Source organism: Trichechus manatus, unplaced genomic scaffold (genome assembly GCF_000243295.1).
Source record: "Trichechus manatus latirostris isolate Lorelei unplaced genomic scaffold, TriManLat1.0 scaffold00041, whole genome shotgun sequence".
NCBI lineage: Eukaryota > Metazoa > Chordata > Mammalia > Sirenia > Trichechidae > Trichechus > Trichechus manatus.
Genome location: NW_004443977.1, coordinates 6,304,762 through 6,322,863, shown reverse-complemented (window position 1 = coordinate 6,322,863; position 18,102 = coordinate 6,304,762). Strand labels below are relative to the sequence as shown.

At 38.5% G+C, this 18,102-nt stretch overlaps 1 protein-coding gene across 2 annotated transcripts in view; it reads right to left on the bottom strand.

Moving 5' to 3' along the window:
* Nucleotides 1–5,964: 5,964 nt before the first annotated feature.
* ATIC (5-aminoimidazole-4-carboxamide ribonucleotide formyltransferase/IMP cyclohydrolase) overlaps nt 5,965–18,102 on the bottom strand; it is a 37,205-nt gene continuing 25,067 nt past the window's right edge. Inside the window, exons 10-14 of one of the 2 annotated variants that reach the window (XM_023731270.1) lie at nt 16,148–16,276; nt 11,173–11,265; nt 8,816–8,998; nt 7,270–7,425; nt 5,965–6,950 (exon numbers count right to left, since the gene is read on the bottom strand). In XM_023731270.1, coding sequence (XP_023587038.1) covers nt 6,831–6,950; nt 7,270–7,425; nt 8,816–8,998; nt 11,173–11,265; nt 16,148–16,276 — 681 coding nt within the window. In that variant the 3' untranslated portion in view covers nt 5,965–6,830. The remainder of the gene's footprint in view (nt 6,951–7,269; nt 7,426–8,815; nt 8,999–11,172; nt 11,266–16,147; nt 16,277–18,102) is intronic. The other variant, XM_004376288.2, reaches the window with a different exon arrangement.

The window sequence follows — 18,102 nt, the reverse complement described above, 5'->3', positions numbered from 1 at the left end:
AACCCTGAGATAACAGATTTCTGTTCTTTTAAGCCACCTGCTTGGTGGTAGAGGAGCCCTGGTGGTACAGCGGTTAAGCACTCTGCTGCTAACCTAAAGGTCGGCAGTTTGAACCTACCAGTTGTTCCACAGAAGAAAGATGTGGCAGTCTGCTTCCCTAAAGACTACAGCCTTGGTAACCCTATGGGGCAGTTCTACCCTGTCCCGTAGGGTTGCTGAGTTGGAACTGACTCAATGGCAATGAGACTGGGTTTTTGTTTGTTTTACTTTGTGATATTTCGTTATGCCAGCCCTAGAAAACTAGGCAGGTGGGTAATGTTATCATCATCATTCTACAGACAGCAAGAGAAAGGCTAAGAGAATCACCTAACATTACACAGCTTGTAAGTAGCAGAGCTGGGACTCACATCCAGACAGACTAGCTCCTGGGCATGCACTTTTAACGTGGATGCTACTCAGCCTCTCCACTGGGTGAACCCATCCCCATTATATAGAAAATAAATTCCAAGAGGTCAAGGGACTTACCCAAGATCACCCACTGGTGAGTGGTGTAATGAGTGGTATCATAAAAGGCACAAAGGTGGCTTCCTGGAGGGGAAGGCGGGCCATGAACAGAAGCAGATACATGGTGTGTATCAGGGCTGCTGGCAAAATTATATTTCTTGACCTGGTTGGCGATTATACAGGTGTTCATTTAAAAAGTATTCTGTAAAGTGTAGATATGTTTTATGCCTTTTTCCATGTGCATGATTTATTACAATTTCTTTGTTAAAGTGAATTTCTGCCTAATGGTGTTTACCAAAAATAACAGCGCCTAAGAATGGAAGGAGCCCTGGTGGCGCAGTGGTTAAAGCACTTGGCTGCTAACAGGAAGGTTGGTAGTTTGGACCCATCAGTCGTACTATGGGAGATGTGGGAGTCTGCTTTAGCAAAGATTTACTGCCTTGGAAACCCTGTGGGGCAGTTCTACTCTGTCCTATAGTGTTGCTACGACGACAGCAGTGTGTTTCTTTTTCGGAAGAATGGAAGGCACTGGAAACTTCAAGACCCACAGGGGCACTGTGTGTGGTGCTCTGACGAAGGGAAAACAGAATTGGCTTCACAAGGTGCCCTTGGAGAGCAGGTGTCAAAGAGCAAGGCAACAGTAGGATGTGTGAAAGGAGGGTCCCCAGTAGGCTATGTTCACAAATGAAAGAGGGATTGGTTCTTTTCTTCCTGTGCCCCAGGTGCACCCCCAATTTAAATACACTCTTTACTGATCCAGGCTGTTTATGTTATGGGTCTTCTGCCCATTCTCTATCACTGAAATGTCAGGTATAAGAGCACTGTGTAATTCATTTGAATGTCGTGAAAGTCCAGTCTTGAGGTTTTGAATGTCTTCATTGTATCAGAGACTGTGTTAATGGTGTTCCAGTTCCAGACGTTGCCTAAGTGCTGAACTTCCTTGCCTACTGGCTCCCTTGACCAATATTAACCGGACTGCAGGCAAAGGGAAGCAGTAAGACTCAGAGCAAATTGTGAGGAACCCCAGGGATGAGGTGGCACTCATCCTTTGAATGGGTATGAGGGGTGGTGGCTTCGGACTAAGGTAGAGCACTGCTTGGAAGGGGCAGTGAGAGGGTAAAATGAGAAAGTAATTGCTGGAAGCCCTAAACTGAGTGGTTTTGTGACCAATGACAGATTTTTGTTTGTTGCTTGGTGTGCTCTTTATTCAAACCTCCCCTCTGAACTCCTTGGGCTGACAAGGATTGCATGTGTTTTTCTGTCACAAGCACTGCCTGACAGAGTAGCCAACACCAGTGGGGAAAAATGAACTCACAAGCCAACATACCAAGACATTTGAGAACAATGATTTCAAAAGAAAAACAACATACTGGATCACAGATTCCAACACACAGAGAAACAGTAAAACTGACAGAGCTAGAAAGAAGACATCAACAATATGAAAAAAAAACTAAACTATTAGATGTGAAAAATAATACTGTTGAAACAACTCAATAGATGGGACACACAGCAGAATGGATATAACATAGAAATTAACTAGTGAATTGGAAGACCAGACTAAAGAAATCTGCCAGAGGGACAAAGGAAAGGAAAAAGAAATAGAAAATATAAAAGAGTTAAAGAGATATGGAAATAGGATTAGAAAGCTAACATCTGGATAAAAGAAATCTCAAAAACAGAAACGGAAAAGAGGAACTATTAGAGTAATAACAGAAAAGTTTCCTAGAATGAAAGGCTGGGGCGGGGGGGGAGATGAAGGACTCCAGGTCAAACGGGCCCACAGAGTATTACTGAGAAGAGGAAAAACCCACAACTAGACATAGGAGAGAGAAGCTTTAGAATATCAACATCAAAGATAAAATGCCATTAAGTTTCCCACCAAGGAACAGGAATCAGAATATCAGATTTTTAAACACAATAGATACAAGAAAACAGTAATGCTTTCAAAGTACTGAAGAAATTAGAGACAAAATTTTACATCTAGTCAAAAAGAATTCAACTATACAGGCATGATAAAAAAATATCCTAAGAATACAAGACAACAGAAGCTTTGCCAAAAGAACCACATCACACAGTTAATATAAGAGAGGAGATAAATCCAGATGTTCTGGGAGATAATGTAAAGATAACCAGAAACTCTCGGAAGTTTGGTCTTTAAAAAAAAAAGCTAGGAGAAAATTTGTCTTCATAACCCAGAATCGAAAGTCTAGGTTATCAACATGACAGGAGCTAGGGGATGGAGGGAGGAGGAGGTGAAAGTGGGTGGAGGTTTTTACCTTATGGAGGGGACATATCAGTTCAAAAAAAGAAAGGAATAAAAGGGCAAACTTTATAGGACTGTAGAAATAGGATTCAAATCTATCAATAACTAAAGTGACTATAAATAAGCTGAATGCAAAGATAAAGACTGACAACACTAAAAAAAAAAAAAAAAGAATCCATATAGATACTACACCTAAAGCACAAGGACACACAAAGTAAAGTAAAAACAAGGGAAAGACATATTAGGCAAATATAAACCGAAAGAGAGCTGGCCTAGCAATGTTAAGATTAGATAAAACTTACAAACATTGTTAGCAGGATTGAAGAGTTACTACATAATGATAAAAGGTTCAAAAAGTAATTTTAAACATTTATGCACCTTAAAATAGCTTCAAGTATAGATGAAGCAAATATTTATTAAACTGCAGGGAGAAACTGACAGACTCATCCTCACAACGGGAGGTTTCAATATATCTTCGTCAATTATTGATAGACCAAACTAAAAAAAAAAAAAAATAATAAAGACAGCGAAAGAAATCATCTAACTACAGCTATCAGTTTACAAGAAATAAAGCAGAGACGCAAACTAAATGACGTCACAGGAATGCAGTACCAAAACCCAGAATGTGGGAAACTGGTTTCTTCAATAAATCAGTTGTTAAGACAAAAAATAAAAAAGGAAGAAGCAATTCACTGCAAGAGACTTGAGACATATCAAATACACTCTGTGCACCAGGCTTGGATCTTATTTTGAACAAACTAGGGGGGAAAAAAAGCCAGTAAGGGTTAACTGAATGGTGAACTGACTGGAATATTTGATATTAAGAAATTACTGTTTACCTTTTCAGTGTTAATAAAATTGTGGCTACAGCCTTTTATGAGTTTAACATTAACAGAAAAATTATGAATAGTTCCCATATCCCCACAGCCAGTTTCCTCTATTATCTTACAGTAGTATATTTGTCATAAGTAATGCATCAATATTGATACTTTAACTCCACATTTTATTCAGATGTCCTTAGTTTTTGCCTAATGTTCTTTTTCTCTTCCAGGATCCCATGTAACATTTAGTTGTCATGTCTCCTTGGGCTCCTCTTGGATGCCAGAGTTTCTCACTTTCCTTGTTTTTGATGACCTTCACAGTTTTGAGAAGTACTGGTCAGATATTTTGTATAATGTCCCTCAATTGAGATTCATTTAATGTTTTTCTCATAACTAGAATGGGATGACATCAAGGACACCATACATGAACAAAGCAAGAGATCATTAAAAAGACAGGAAAGAAAGAAAAGACCAAAATGGACAACTCAGAAGAGACTCTGAAACTTGCTTTTGAATGTAGAGTAGCTAAAGCAAATGGAAGAAATGAAGCAACAGAGCTGAAGAGAAGATTTCAAAGGGGCGCTTGAGAAGACAAAGTATTATAGTAAAATGTGCAAAGACCTGGAACTAGAAAACCAAGAGAGAAGAACATGTTTGGCACTTCTCAAGCTGAAAGAACTGAAGAAAAAATTCAAGCCTCAAGTTGCAATACTGAAGACTCTATGGGCAAAATACTGAACAATGCAGGAAGCATCAAAAGAAGATGGAAGGAATACTGTATCCAATGAACTAGTCGACACTCTACCATTTCAGAAGGTAGCATATGATCAAGAACCGATGGTACTGAAGGAGTAAGTCCAAGTGCACTGAAAGCACTGGTGAAAAACAAGTCTCCAGGAATAGACGGAATACCAATTGAGATATTTTAACAAACACATGCAGCGCTGGAAGCACTCACTTGATTATGCCAAGAAATTTGAAACACAGCTTCCTGGCCAACCAAGTCGAAAAGATCCATATGTGTGCCCATTCCAACGAAAGGTGATCCAACAGAACGCAGAAATCATCAAACAATATCATTAGTATCACATGCAAGTAAAATTTTGCTGAATATCATTCAAAAGCAGTTATAGTGGTACATCAACAGGGAACTGCCAGAAATTCAACGCAGATTCAGAAGAGGATGTGGAATGAGGGATGTCACTGCCGATGTCTGATGGATTCTGGCTGAAAGCAGAGAATACCAGAAAGATGTTTAACTGTGTTTTACTGACTATGCAAAAGCATTCAACTGTGTGGATCATAACAAATTACAGATAGCATTGAGAAAAATGAGAATTCCAGAACACTTAATTGTGCTCCTGCAGAACCTTTACAAAGACTAAGAGGCAGTCGTTGGAACAGAGTAAGGGGATACTTCGTGGTATGAGTCGGAATTGGCTAGACGGCAGCAGGTTTGTTTTTTGTGGTTTCAAGTCAGGAAAGGTGTGCGCCAGGGTGGTATCCTTCCACCATACTTAGTCAACCTGTATGCTGAGCAAGTAATCTGAAAAACTGGACTATATAAAGAATGTAGCATCAGGATTGGTGGAAGGCTCATTAACAACCTGTAATATGCAGATGACACAACTTAGCTTGCTGAAAGTGAAGGGGACTTGAAGCTTACTGATGAAGATCAAAAACTACAGTCTTCAGTATGGATTACACCTCAACATACAGAACAAAAATCCGCACAACTGGACCAGTAAGTAATACCATGATAAAAGGAGAAGATTGAGGTTGCCAAGGACTTCATTTTACTTGGATCTACAATCGACACCGATGGAAGTAGCAGTCGAGAAATCGTATGACACACTGCACTGGGCAAATCTGCTGCAGGAGACCTTCTTAAAGTGTTAAAAAGCAAAGATGTCATCTTGAAGACTAACGCACGCCTGACCCAAGCCATAGTATTTTCAGTCGCCTCATATGCATGCGAAAGCTGGACAATGAAAAAGGAAGACTGAAGAACTGATGCCTTTGAATTACTGTGTTGGTGAAGAATACTGACTTTACCATGGACTGCAAGAACGAACAACTCTGCCTTGGAAGAAGTACAGTCAGAATGCTCCTTAGAAAGGAGAATGGTGAGATTTCGTCTCACGTACTTTGGACATGTTATATCACGAGGAACCAGTTCGTGGAGAAGGACATCATGCTTGGTAAAGGGTCAGCGAAAAAGAGGAAAGCCCTCAATGAGATGGACTGACACAGTGGCTGCAACCATGGGTTCAATTACAGCAACAATTGTGAGGATGGCACAGGACCGGGCAGTGTTTCGGTCTGTTGTACATGGGGTTCCCAGGGGTTGAAACTGACTCAATGGCACCCTAACGATAACAGAATGGGGTTATAGGTTTTCAGGAATTTCCAGTTCTGGTAATGTCAGAGTAGACTATGTTAGACTAACCAACCTCAATATAACTATGAGCCCTGGACAAAAATATTTAAAAAATCTACTAGAAGGCACTAGAGAGCAACCAAAATCTAATGGAAACCAGAGGGCACTCAACTCGCCAAGAGAAAGAAGGGGAGATGTCAATTCTCCACAAATTGATCTACAGATATTAAATCAAAATCCCAACAAGCTTTTTTTTTAAGAAATGGACTAGCTGATTCTAAAATTTATATGAAAATGCCAAGGACCTAGAACAGCCAAAACAATCAAAGGAACAAAGTTGAAGGACTCATACTATCTGACTTCAAAACATTTCACTCAGCACAGAGGGAGAAATATATACTAGCCTTATCCATATAAGGGGCCAAGAGTAGACTTACCGATCCCCACAAAGTTCTAGTTCACAGGTTATAAATCTGCTGTTGGTTTGGTTTAGGAAGTTGACAACCACGCTTCTTAGAACTGTGATGAAAAGAAACTTCCTGAGAGGAAACTAGAGAGCTTCAAGATACTTGTGCCATCCACTCTGGCTCTCCAAGTTTCTTGGTTAACTTGCTGATCTGAAGATGTTTCACATAGGCAACGATTTGGGATGAGCTAAGCTCATCATACACAAACATGCACAGTTGTGTGTGATGCTTGTCAGTTTAAAGAGTCTGTTTCTTTAGGACACATTAAATACAACTACCAAAAACTATGGATCCGAGAGTATTAAGATTTAATGTTTTATTTCTTTTTTAAGTGAAATTTTCTGAAGATTGTTCACCTAACATCAGCAAACCATAAAATGATAACGTGAGATGAATCAGTGATGAAAGAGCCGAAGACTGGTATGAGCGAGGATTATCCCCAGTTCATCACACGCCTCAATCACAACTTGGTCAGCAGCAGAACCGGAAGGAGCAGCAATATACGCCACACCACTCTGGGGGAGAAATGATGTGGATTTTCAAAATACAGTATAATATACCAACATGCAAAAATCAACAATTCTCTCTCAAAAGCATATGCTAACAATGATTCATGATGCAGCCTTATTTATGTGGCCAAAAAAGCAAAATAACAGGAGCTGGGTAATCCATACATCAAATGGAGAAGTCAAAATGATTCTCTAACTGATCTACATCACGTTGCGACAGCTTGGATATAAGTCACAGAAACCTAAAAATCAGAAGCATGACTTCTGAAATAGTTTCTACATAAAGATCAGTTCTATGCAAACTGCACATCAATTCCAAACTTACCCTTTTAGCTCTGTCCACATTATCCCTGAAAGGAAAGAAGGCATCAGAACTGACAGAAACCTCACTAAGTTTGCCTATCCATTCTTTCTTCTCTGCCTCGGTTAACAGTTCAGGGACTTCCTCAAACAGTTCCTTCCATTTTACCAAATCTTCATCCTGTGAGTGGAAGACACAGGTTAGTCTGACACCATCTGTAGTAGTAGCTGATGTAAAGCCGGATGCCAGAAAGCACTTGGGCATTTTTCCTAGGACTTATTAATTATAAATAATGACTTCTCTTTTACATCCAAGTTCCTATTTCTGGAATCTCTTTCTTTGATGCTTTTAACATTTTCATTAAGGAAGAAAAGTGAGTGGAAGTTTATCAAATAAAGACCATACCATTTTACTTTCTACATCAGTTTACTGCAAATATATTTTGTTCTTTAATCCCTGCCTAAGTTAAACATACTACATTATATCCTGGTATCAAAGCAAGTGAATGGAAAATTGCTCTCCAAAGGGTTTTCAAAGCAATCTTCCATATCCAAATCTAGCAAACAAAAGATCAGCTTTCTAGGGAAACCACATTTATATAACAATTAGTCTCAAGAATGCAGTTTGCCTTGTAGATAAAGTGAAACACGATTCACAGTGCTCCTATTTTTAAAAGGCGTTTCCATGCTGGGTAACTTCCTGGCTGTGAAAACATACTTTTACTTCTGTTCCCATAGAAGGACTCTTCCAGGACTATTAACAGGGTTATCCTGGGCAATAACAACAGAAAAACTCAAGACCTCAAAGCGAAAAAGAAAAGACGTTTTAAGTACTGTACAGCCACAAGGCACTCTGCAGCCTCACTCTTCAATGGCAGTTATGTAAGATTCCCACTCCTGAATGAACAACTTAGTCCAGTCCTCTATATTTTCATCACCAGGACTTGGACTTTCATTTTCTGTCCAGTACTGTTAAGCACTTGCTATGTTCAGCCACTGAGCTATATCATTTTCTTTGGGCAGGCTACCAGATATTGGCAATTTTAATACTCCCACATAACTTTTTTTAAATGGAAAACAAGTAAGAACATGGAATGTGACAGAAATATGTTCAGTTGTTAATTGTACTTGTAGAAAAACGTGGGAGAAGAAACACACCATGGTTACCTGCTCTCAGGTAATCTGTAGTTAATGTTTAAGGCACACCTATCATGTGGCAAGCATCATGCTTGGCACTGTGATACATGCCTCGAGATGGGTGAAAAAACAGTCCCTGCCATCAAAAACATATAACGAATAAAGGAAGTACAAACAACAAAAGTAAACCAATGGCTGTAATTGAAAAAGACAGAGAAGGTTTTTTGTTTCAGAAAGGAATAAAGAATTTGAGGAAAGGTAAATGAGACTGAAGACAAGCGGAGGATTGGTAAGGAGATTAGATTTAACAATCTCAGACAATATAGAATTTTTTAAAAAAAATACCCTTTCCTTCGCAGTGAAGTGAAGCCTGTCACAGATAAAAGGGTGAATATATTAATATATTCTGCCTATCCCAATGACAAGTCTTATACCTCGCCAATGGTTCCAGTAACGTATTGATCGATGGCATTCGAGATTTCTGCTCTCTTCACTCCTGTTTTAAACTTCATTGAAAGTACGCGTGGGTGATGTCTAAGCCACCAACAGTTTGCTTTATCCCCTGCAAGGCGTGTACAGTGTATCCGAGACTGCTGTCCTGCTCCGATGCCAATAACCTGAAGAGCATAAGACACTGGAATGAATACCTCTTCTAACAACACACTTTTCTCAATAGATCTTTTGCACATATTCTCCAAAAGGTTATTAATTTTGTGGAAGAAAATATCAACCCAAAATAAGAAAAATACAAGTAATTTTTAAGTCATTAAAAGATCAGAGTAAATGGTTTATGACTACTGTTTATACTGTTTATCACTCTTCAGTGATATTTGAAGTATTCCTATTAATGTTCTGGAAATTTCTAGAATGCAATAAAATTATCTTCCTGATGGTCTTAGAGCCCATTACTGATAGTTGTGGAACCCATAATAATAATAATAATAATAATAATGAAAAAGACCACAAAAGGTATTTGAAAGGGCCCAGTCAATAACTTAGAATTAAATACTCACAGAAATTGATGTAAGGATCTGACCAGGTTATCTATCCTAAAAAGTAAAAAATGCTACCGGACATGAAACATCTTTCCTCCTTCCTCTGTCTCAATGGGTTGGATTCTAAGAACAAAGCCCTAGATGACAACAGTTTTCTGGTTTCAGTTTCTGTAATGAGTAAACACACGTGCAGCGTGCTCCTCCTGGATGTGAGCAGTGAAGCATTTGTTCTGCACGGCCTTCCCAGAACCTACCAGACCCTGTTGGAACCTGAGCCCAGAGAGCCCACTGGCCATAAGCTCCCAGGATTTTGTTACTCCAGAGTCTGGCAATCTTTTATCAGCTGGCTCTCACTAAATTTGGAAGGGTCTTCCAGGTCACACACTAATCAGTATCCCCTCCCCGCTGCTGGTAGGCCGGATTATTTAACAAGTGAAAGGGAAGAGCTCAAGCAGTAGTAAACAGAAAGCTGCAGACACCATAGGAAGAAAGGAGCCTGAAGCTACAGGAGGACCAGGTTGGCTGAATCCTACAGTTTGGAGAGACTTTAGTGATGAACTAGCTCAGTCCTGCACTCTATAGCTCAGTACGCTAGGAAAGAAGTTAAGGTATCTTGCTTAACGTCACGTAGAAAGAATATTCAGTATCTCGATGGCAGTAGTGGTCACATGACTATATAACTTGTCAAATGTCTTCAAACGGTACGCTTAAAAAGGGTGAATTTTACTCTATCAAATTATATTTCAATAAATCTGACTTTAAAGGATCATGTTAACTTCTAGTCTAGCAGTTGCTCCACTCAATGGATTTTTTTTTTTTTTTGATTGCTTTAGGTGAAAGTTTACAGCTCAAGTTAATTTCTCATACAAAAATTTATACACATATTGTTATGTGACCCTAGTTGCAATCCCTATAATGTGAGAGGACACTCTTCCTTTCCCCCCTGGGTTTCCCATGTCCGTTCAACCAGCTCCTATCCCCTTCTGCCTTCTTATCCCACCTCTGGACAGAAGCTGTCCATTTAGTCTTGTATATCTATCTGAACTAAGAAGCACACTCTTCATAAGTATTATTTTATGTTTTATAGTCCAGTCTAATCTTTGTTTGAAGAGTTCACATCAGGAACAGTTTGTCCGGGGGCCATGTCTTCAGGGGTTCCTCTAGTCTCGGTCAGACCATTAAGTCTGGTCTTTTTACGTGAAATTGAGTTCTGCACCACAGTTTTCTCCTGCTCCCAACAGGGACTCTCTGTTGTGTCCCCTGTCAGGGCGGTCAATGGTGGCAGCCAAGCACCATCTAATTCCTCTAGTCTCAGGCTGATGCAGTCTCTTGTTTATGTGGCCCTTTTGTTTCTTGGGCACTCAACGGATTCTTGATAAACTAACATGAGAAATATAGGTGAGAATACTCTGCAAGCTACAAAAATACAGGCGAGACTATCTTGCAAGCTGGTGGCTGGCAGTACCATTCCTTACTCCTTCTCTGGAGATGAACTACCAGTGGGAAGAAAACCACTTTTGTAATAGCTATTAGAGCCCTCCTAGTCCAAAATGTGCCAACTCATTCTCGGCAGGAGGCAATATGACTAATTTTAGCACCTAGTTCCAAAGCTACTTTGCAATCATCATTAGTTTTAATAGTTTGCCAAGTTGCTGAGTAAATGCTGGCAAACCCAAATGAGAAACACTTGGCAAACTTTTCCTTTCAAGCTGTCCAGTACCAGAGGCAGATGGATTTCTGAATTATCATTTTGTAGAACAACAGTCCCCTTGAGGTGAGTCTGACAGCTTGGTTACCTGACCGTTCTTGGCATAGCACACAGAATTAGACTGAGTGTACTTGACAGCAATGGTGGCGATGATGAGGTCTCTGACAGCAGACTCTGGCAACTGAAACAAACACAGAATGGTAAACTACATCAGGCTTTTAAAATGTCATCTAACTTTAAGTACCTTTTTTATCATTTAATGTTAAGAGATCTGTTATGTACTCAACATCTCTCAACTGACAGAATGAAAATAACTGTCCATGCTACAAAGCACCATGTTTTATTAAAAGGGTCAAACATTAACATGCAGTGGAACGTAGTACAATGCCTAATGCACGGTAGACGCAAACCGATTCTGTTCTGCAGCAACTCTGGATTAAGCTACAAATGCCCATTTACGTAACACGAAACATATGAAATACTATATCTGCTCTAAGACTGATCAATATTTTCTCTACCATAGTACCTATAAATATCTGAAGACATGACAAAATCTATGTTCAGGAAAAACACTGAAAATAATTTTCATAGATATTAGAAACAATTGCAATGCACACACATCCCTGATTTTCTTATTTATGCACTAGAAAATATCTTTGGGAAATTAGCCGAGGCTGTTCAAATTAGGATCATTGTATGCTTCTAAATATTCTAAGTAGAAACTGTGTGGATTGACACAGTGGCTGCAACAATGGGCTCAAGCATAGCAACCATTGTGAGGATGGTGAAGGGTCAGGCAGTGTTTTGTTCTACTGTACAAAGGGGTCACTATAAGTCAGGATCGATTTGACAACACCTAACAACAAGTAGAAACTATTAAAAAAACAAAAACAAAACACTGTTAACTACCAGCCCTAATAAAATAAAAGCAACATGTATTACAGCCGAAAATACCACTATTCTTAATATAAAGAGCTAATGCTTACTGAAAAGAAATGCAATGACCCATGTCGGTATACCAAGTGACAACAGCTAATTGAAAAACTTTAATTCTGGGAAAGACTCGTGCTAAAAGGATGAAAAGATAAGCCAGAGACTAGGAGAAAGTGTTTGTAAACCATGTATCTGACAAAGGACTAGGCTATAATAAAGAAATATCCAAACTCAACAACAGAAAAACAAACATCCAGTTAGAAAATGGGCAAAAGACTTGAAGAGGCATTTCACTGAAAGGGACATACAGATGGCAAACAAGCCTGTGAAAAATGTTCAACATCATTAGCCACTGGGGATATAACAATGAGATGTTGCTAAATACTTTTCAGAATGCCTAAAATAAAAAAAATTAAAACAGTGACACCAACAAAAGCTAGTAAGGATGCAGAGAAACTAGATCACTCATACGTTGCTGGTGGAAATATAAAATGGCATAGCCACTTTGGAAAACAGCTTGACAGTTTATTACAAAACGAAACATGCAAACACCATACTACCCAACAACTGCATGCCTAGGCATTTACTCCAGAGAAATGAAAACTTACATTCACACGAAAACCTGTACACCAATGTTCTTAGTAGCTTACTCATAACAGCCAAAAACAACCCAAATATCCTTCAATAGGCAGATGGTTAAACTGTGGCACATTCATGCTATGCAATACTGCTCGTCAACAAAAAAGGAATGAATTATTGATAAATGCAACAACCTGGATGAACCACCAGAGAACTATGCTGAGTAAAAGATTACATACTGTATGACTCCATTTATATAACATCCCTAAAATGAGAAAATTATAGAAATGGAGAACAGATTATTGGTTAAGGGTTAAGGAGCAGATGGGGGCAGGAGGGAAGTAGCTATAAAAAGGCAGTAAGAGGGATGGATCCTTGTGGAGATGGAAATGTTCTCTATCTTGACGGTTATCAATGTTCATATCCTTGTGTGACATTGTACTATAATTTTGCAAAATGTTGCCATTAAGAGAAATGGGGTAAAGGGTGCAGGGATTTCGTAACTGCAACTGATTCTGTAATTATCAAAATAATTAGTTTAATTAAAAAAAAAAAACTGTTAGAATTTCTTATTCTAAGATGATATTAATGTAGTATATTCTTTCCTATCTATATCTGCTGTTTGAATCACCAACTATAAAGTTTATTCCTTTGGTTCCAAGAAAGATTAATAACAAAAGCTAGTCTACTAGGGAGCCCTGGTGACGCAGTGATTAAGAGCTCAGCTGCCAACCAAAAGGTCGACAGTTTGAATTCACCAGCTGCTCCTTGGAAACCCCATGGGGCAGCTCTACTCCATCCTATGGGGTCGCTATGAGTCGGAATTGACTCAATGGCAATGGGTTTGGTTTGGTTTAGTCAACTAGATGTCCACCTGTTTTAAATATAACCTTGGTATCCTGAGTTAGGATCAAGGATATGAAAAACAACAGGGGTTGGGGTAACTCCAGTCTTATAACCATGATACAAATAACTAAAACAAAGGATTATTCAAGAAAAATGAGGGAATAACAAATAATTAATCACGTTCAGCATGACACACACTCCTTTCACCCCTCCCACCCTCTCAGGACTCAAACTGTTCTAGACCTAATCAGATATTTGATGATTTCTAGCTGGAATGTTATAACAAAAATCTGCCTTAAACCGGGTGGGGGGGTGGGGGGCGAATGTGACTATAAAGGATGATAAAACAATCATTCTCATCCTTAAATTCCCAAATTCCTACTAAGAATACATATGAACCAGGTAGAGAAGAATTCAAATAAAAAAATAATTAAGACTGTGCCCTCTTTCCTTCTAAAGAATATCTAAGCTAGCAAAGCCAGAGGCACAAAACCTATCAAACGTTACAAAACTACTAATTAGTCTAATATTTAAGAAAACAAAAATAAAAAGGTTCTCAAGTTAGGCAGAACTGTCAACCTGTGTACTATGGAATCTAGGTCAACTCTCAACTCTCATTCAGTATCTTTTAGAATACATTAACCAGCTAGGTTAATAAAGTAACGGAAGAGCCTCCTTTTACTGGGAGTCGCTTGAAGTAACACTGTTGCAAAACTGTTCCCATGTGGAAATCCCAGTACTTCACAGCCTTGACCAAAGGCGTGGATTCAAAACGGCTGACAGATTATTTCTACTTATAATATACACATGTTGCTTTTCTTCAAGGAACCCTGATGGTGCAGCCGGTAAGCACACAGCTGCTAAACGGAGGATCAGCAATTCTAACCCACCAGCAGTTCCACGGGAGAAAGCTGTGGCAGTCTGCTTCCTATAAAGATTACAGCCTTGAAAACTTCACGGGGGCAGTTCTACCCTGTCCTATAGGGTCGCTGTTGAGCCAGAATGGACTAGATGGCAATGGGTTTCTTTACTCCAGGGTCATCCTTTATTTTCAAAGATATAAAATGGAAGAATATTCATCAAGTGATCAAACAAAAGTAAGTAAATAAAGCATGTGTTAATCACCATTTGCTTATCAACAGTAAACTATCCTGATAAAGATTTTAAAGCCTATTTTTAGCAATTCCACTTCATACCCTCAGGAGACAGACCTGGGAACAAACTGCAGCTTCTCACTTTCTGTTAGTGAAATGGCTTGTTAAGAGACCAGCCACTTTGGCAGGAACAAACAGAAAAGCTGGACACAGAGCTAATAAGAGCAAACAACTTGGGCAAAGATTTCAGACATAAAGACAAAAGAAAGTGAGCCTGAAAATGTATGCTTTTCCCCTCAAGGTATTTTAGAAACTGTACGCAAGAAACTAAGAGGTAAAGAGGGTGAGTACAACTCTGGCAGTCTTCTTACAGGATAAAGTGACAAAAATGGAGTTTAGAGTCACCAGTGAAGAGTGATAACTAGTAGGGCTTTCAGAAGAAATAGGGTTGAACAATAAACCACCCTCACAAACACTGAAGGCCAACTTCAAACGAGCTTAATTCCTGACAGGATGAAGATGATCTGCCTCCACACTATCTGCCTCAGAAGTGTTAAGTTATCTCTCTCTGGAGAAAAAACTGACAACATCAAGGCCCTCTATAGCCTGTCATGCACACTGCCCAGCATTCAGTCAAAAATCACCAAGCACACTAGCACACAAGGCCAGTAGACAATGGAGTGATACCTTCAAAATACTGAGAAAAATTACAGGCAATTTTAGACTCAGCAAAAATACCCTTCAAAACTGAGGGCCTCATAAATACATTTTAAAAAACAAATCCCAGCTCATCCATTTCCATGCTGTGTAACCCTCTTGGGCAAATTTCTTAACTGTCTCCTATGTCACGATTTTCTGATTTTTACAGTAGAGATAATAGTAGTTAACCCTTAGAGGTTGCTCTGAGGATTAAATGAGATAATACATGTAAAACCAATAAATGTCACCAATATTATCCTAGGAATATGTCCTTCCTAAAAGGTAACAAACAGTGCAAGTGCAAAAACATCTACAGAAAACTTTGATCACAGCACAAAAAATGGGAACAACACAGATACCCATTATAAAACATATATACACAGACTACCATGTGGCCTTTCAAACAGGTGACTCTATATTGATATAGAAATGTTTGTAGCTTAATGCATGACAAAAAAGGCAAGCTTCATAACAGAATTATAGAGGACATGATCCCATTTCTGTACAACTGAAGATGTGATACATCGGTGCACATGCAAAAGCTTGTAATACGGTCTTTTACTCACTTTTTTTTTTTTTAGCTGTCTGGCCTACCTGACAACTCAGAGATGAACTAGCCCGTTTTCATGCCAACCAGTTCTAAATATAGGCCCTAATAAATGTATAGGAGCCCTGGTGGCCCAGTGGTTAAGAGCTCGGCTGCTAACCAAAAGGTTGGCAGCTCAAATCCACCAGCTGCTTCCTGGAAACCCTATGGGGCAGTTCTACTCTGTCCTGTAAGGTTGCTATGAGTCGGTACCGACTCAACTGCAATGGGTTTGGTTTTGGTTTTTGGTAAATGTATAAGTTTATAATATTATAAACAGACCTACTGAAGTTATTAATATTCATAGCAGATATATTCAAACTTACATCTTTATTCTTGGTAACAACATTGCTAAATAAAGACCTGTCAATGACACCATTATTCCTCTTCTGGCTTAAATGAAGACCAAAGAGAGTTCGAACTTCATTTTCATCTGGTTTGTAAGACTGGTCCATCTAAGATACAAATTTAAAAAGTTAAAAGCAATATATTCACATCTCTCAACTTTTTCATTTATGCACAAAACATTTTATTATAAACAAGGTTATATACAAGACCCAAAGTTAAGGGAACATCATACTGATGTAAATTCTCCATGATCACAATAAAAATGCCAAGTTTTCTTTGAAATGTTTTGTTATGCTTAAGTGGTGCTTTTCCCCCCCCTTTTGCTTTATATATTCATTTTAGAAGGAGAGTATTATAAGTTCATCCAAAAATAAACAACAATCTGTCAATAATTCACCAAGAACAGCCAGGTAAATTCTAAAAAATACGCAATTCCTATCAGATATTAAAACTATAATTAAAACATTATGGTACTGGCACGTCAATAACAAAATATACAGAATACAACATCCAGTGTAGACCCACATCTATGCAAGAATTTAATAGAAGATAAAGCTGGCATTTTAAACCAGTAAGGAAGAGAGAGCTTTTTACTGAATAATAAAAATCAGACAACCGAGATAATTAGAAAAAAAATTGGATTCATAGCATATACCTTACCACACCATAGGTTCCAAATGAAAATTTAAATGTCAAAAATGAAACTTACAGAACTAGTTAAGTACCAGAAAAAATGATGAGAGAATGTTTTTAAATGTAGGATGGAAAAGGCTTCCTAACAAGGACACAAAACCTAGAAGTAATGAAAGATTGATAAATTAGTTACAAATGTAGATCCACATGTTGTGGTTGTGTGCCATCAGGTTGATTCTGACTCATAACAACCCCATGTGACAAAGGACAACTGCCCCATAGGGTTTCCTAGGCTGTAATTTTTACAGGAGCAGATCACCAGGTCTTTTCTCCTGCAGAGCCACTGGTAGGTTTGAACTGCCGACTTTTCGATTAGCAGCCAAGCACTTTACCACTAAACCACCAGGACTCCTCTAAATCTACCATAAGCAGTCTCTAAAGACAGAGGGTAAACTGAGAAAAATATTTGTATCTTATATAATACACAGTAGAAAAATCTCAACAACCTAGAAGAATAATAGGCAAAGAATATGGACATACAGTTCTCAAAAAGGAAACATAAATACTTAAATGTGAAAAGGTGTTTACCTCACTTGCAATGAGAAATTAAAGCTACAACAATACGCCATTTTCATCTACCCAACTGCAAACATGAAAATATTTAAAAATACAGTAATGGCAATGCTGTTGGGAATTTGGCATCCTTACACATTCCTGTTGGGTCATTCATTAAATTTGTTGTACAACTTCTCTGAGCAGTATCTATAAAATTACCAATATACATTCCCTGTGACTCAGTCCTGTCATTCCTAGGACTTTTTTCCTAGGTTATTCATTACAGGGGTGTGTGTAATTGCTAAAGATTGACGACTGGCTAGATAAGATCATATACATGGGATAAACTTACAAGATTGTGCAAGGTGCGTTTATGTAGGGGAAAAAAATGCAAATATTTACTAAATATGTACAGACTTTCAGGAAAGGTAAGCAAGAAATTCAAAATGATAATCACTTATGATAAAAAAGGTGACAGGGTAGCAGAACGGGATTGAGACTTGTCACCATATAACTTTTAATACCTTTTGGATTTGAAACCATGTAAATATATTACTCATTTTTAAAAAAAAATTAAGGACAAGGAAGCTATTGTTAACCCCAAAATTAGTAACAGTAATACAGCAGGATTAAACAAGCACGATTAAGGACTAAGAAACTGCAATAAAGAGAGAAAAAAAGATAAATTAGGAGAGTGTCAGCATAAAGGAGAAACTGACTTAAACGGGGGTGAGGGGAAGAGACA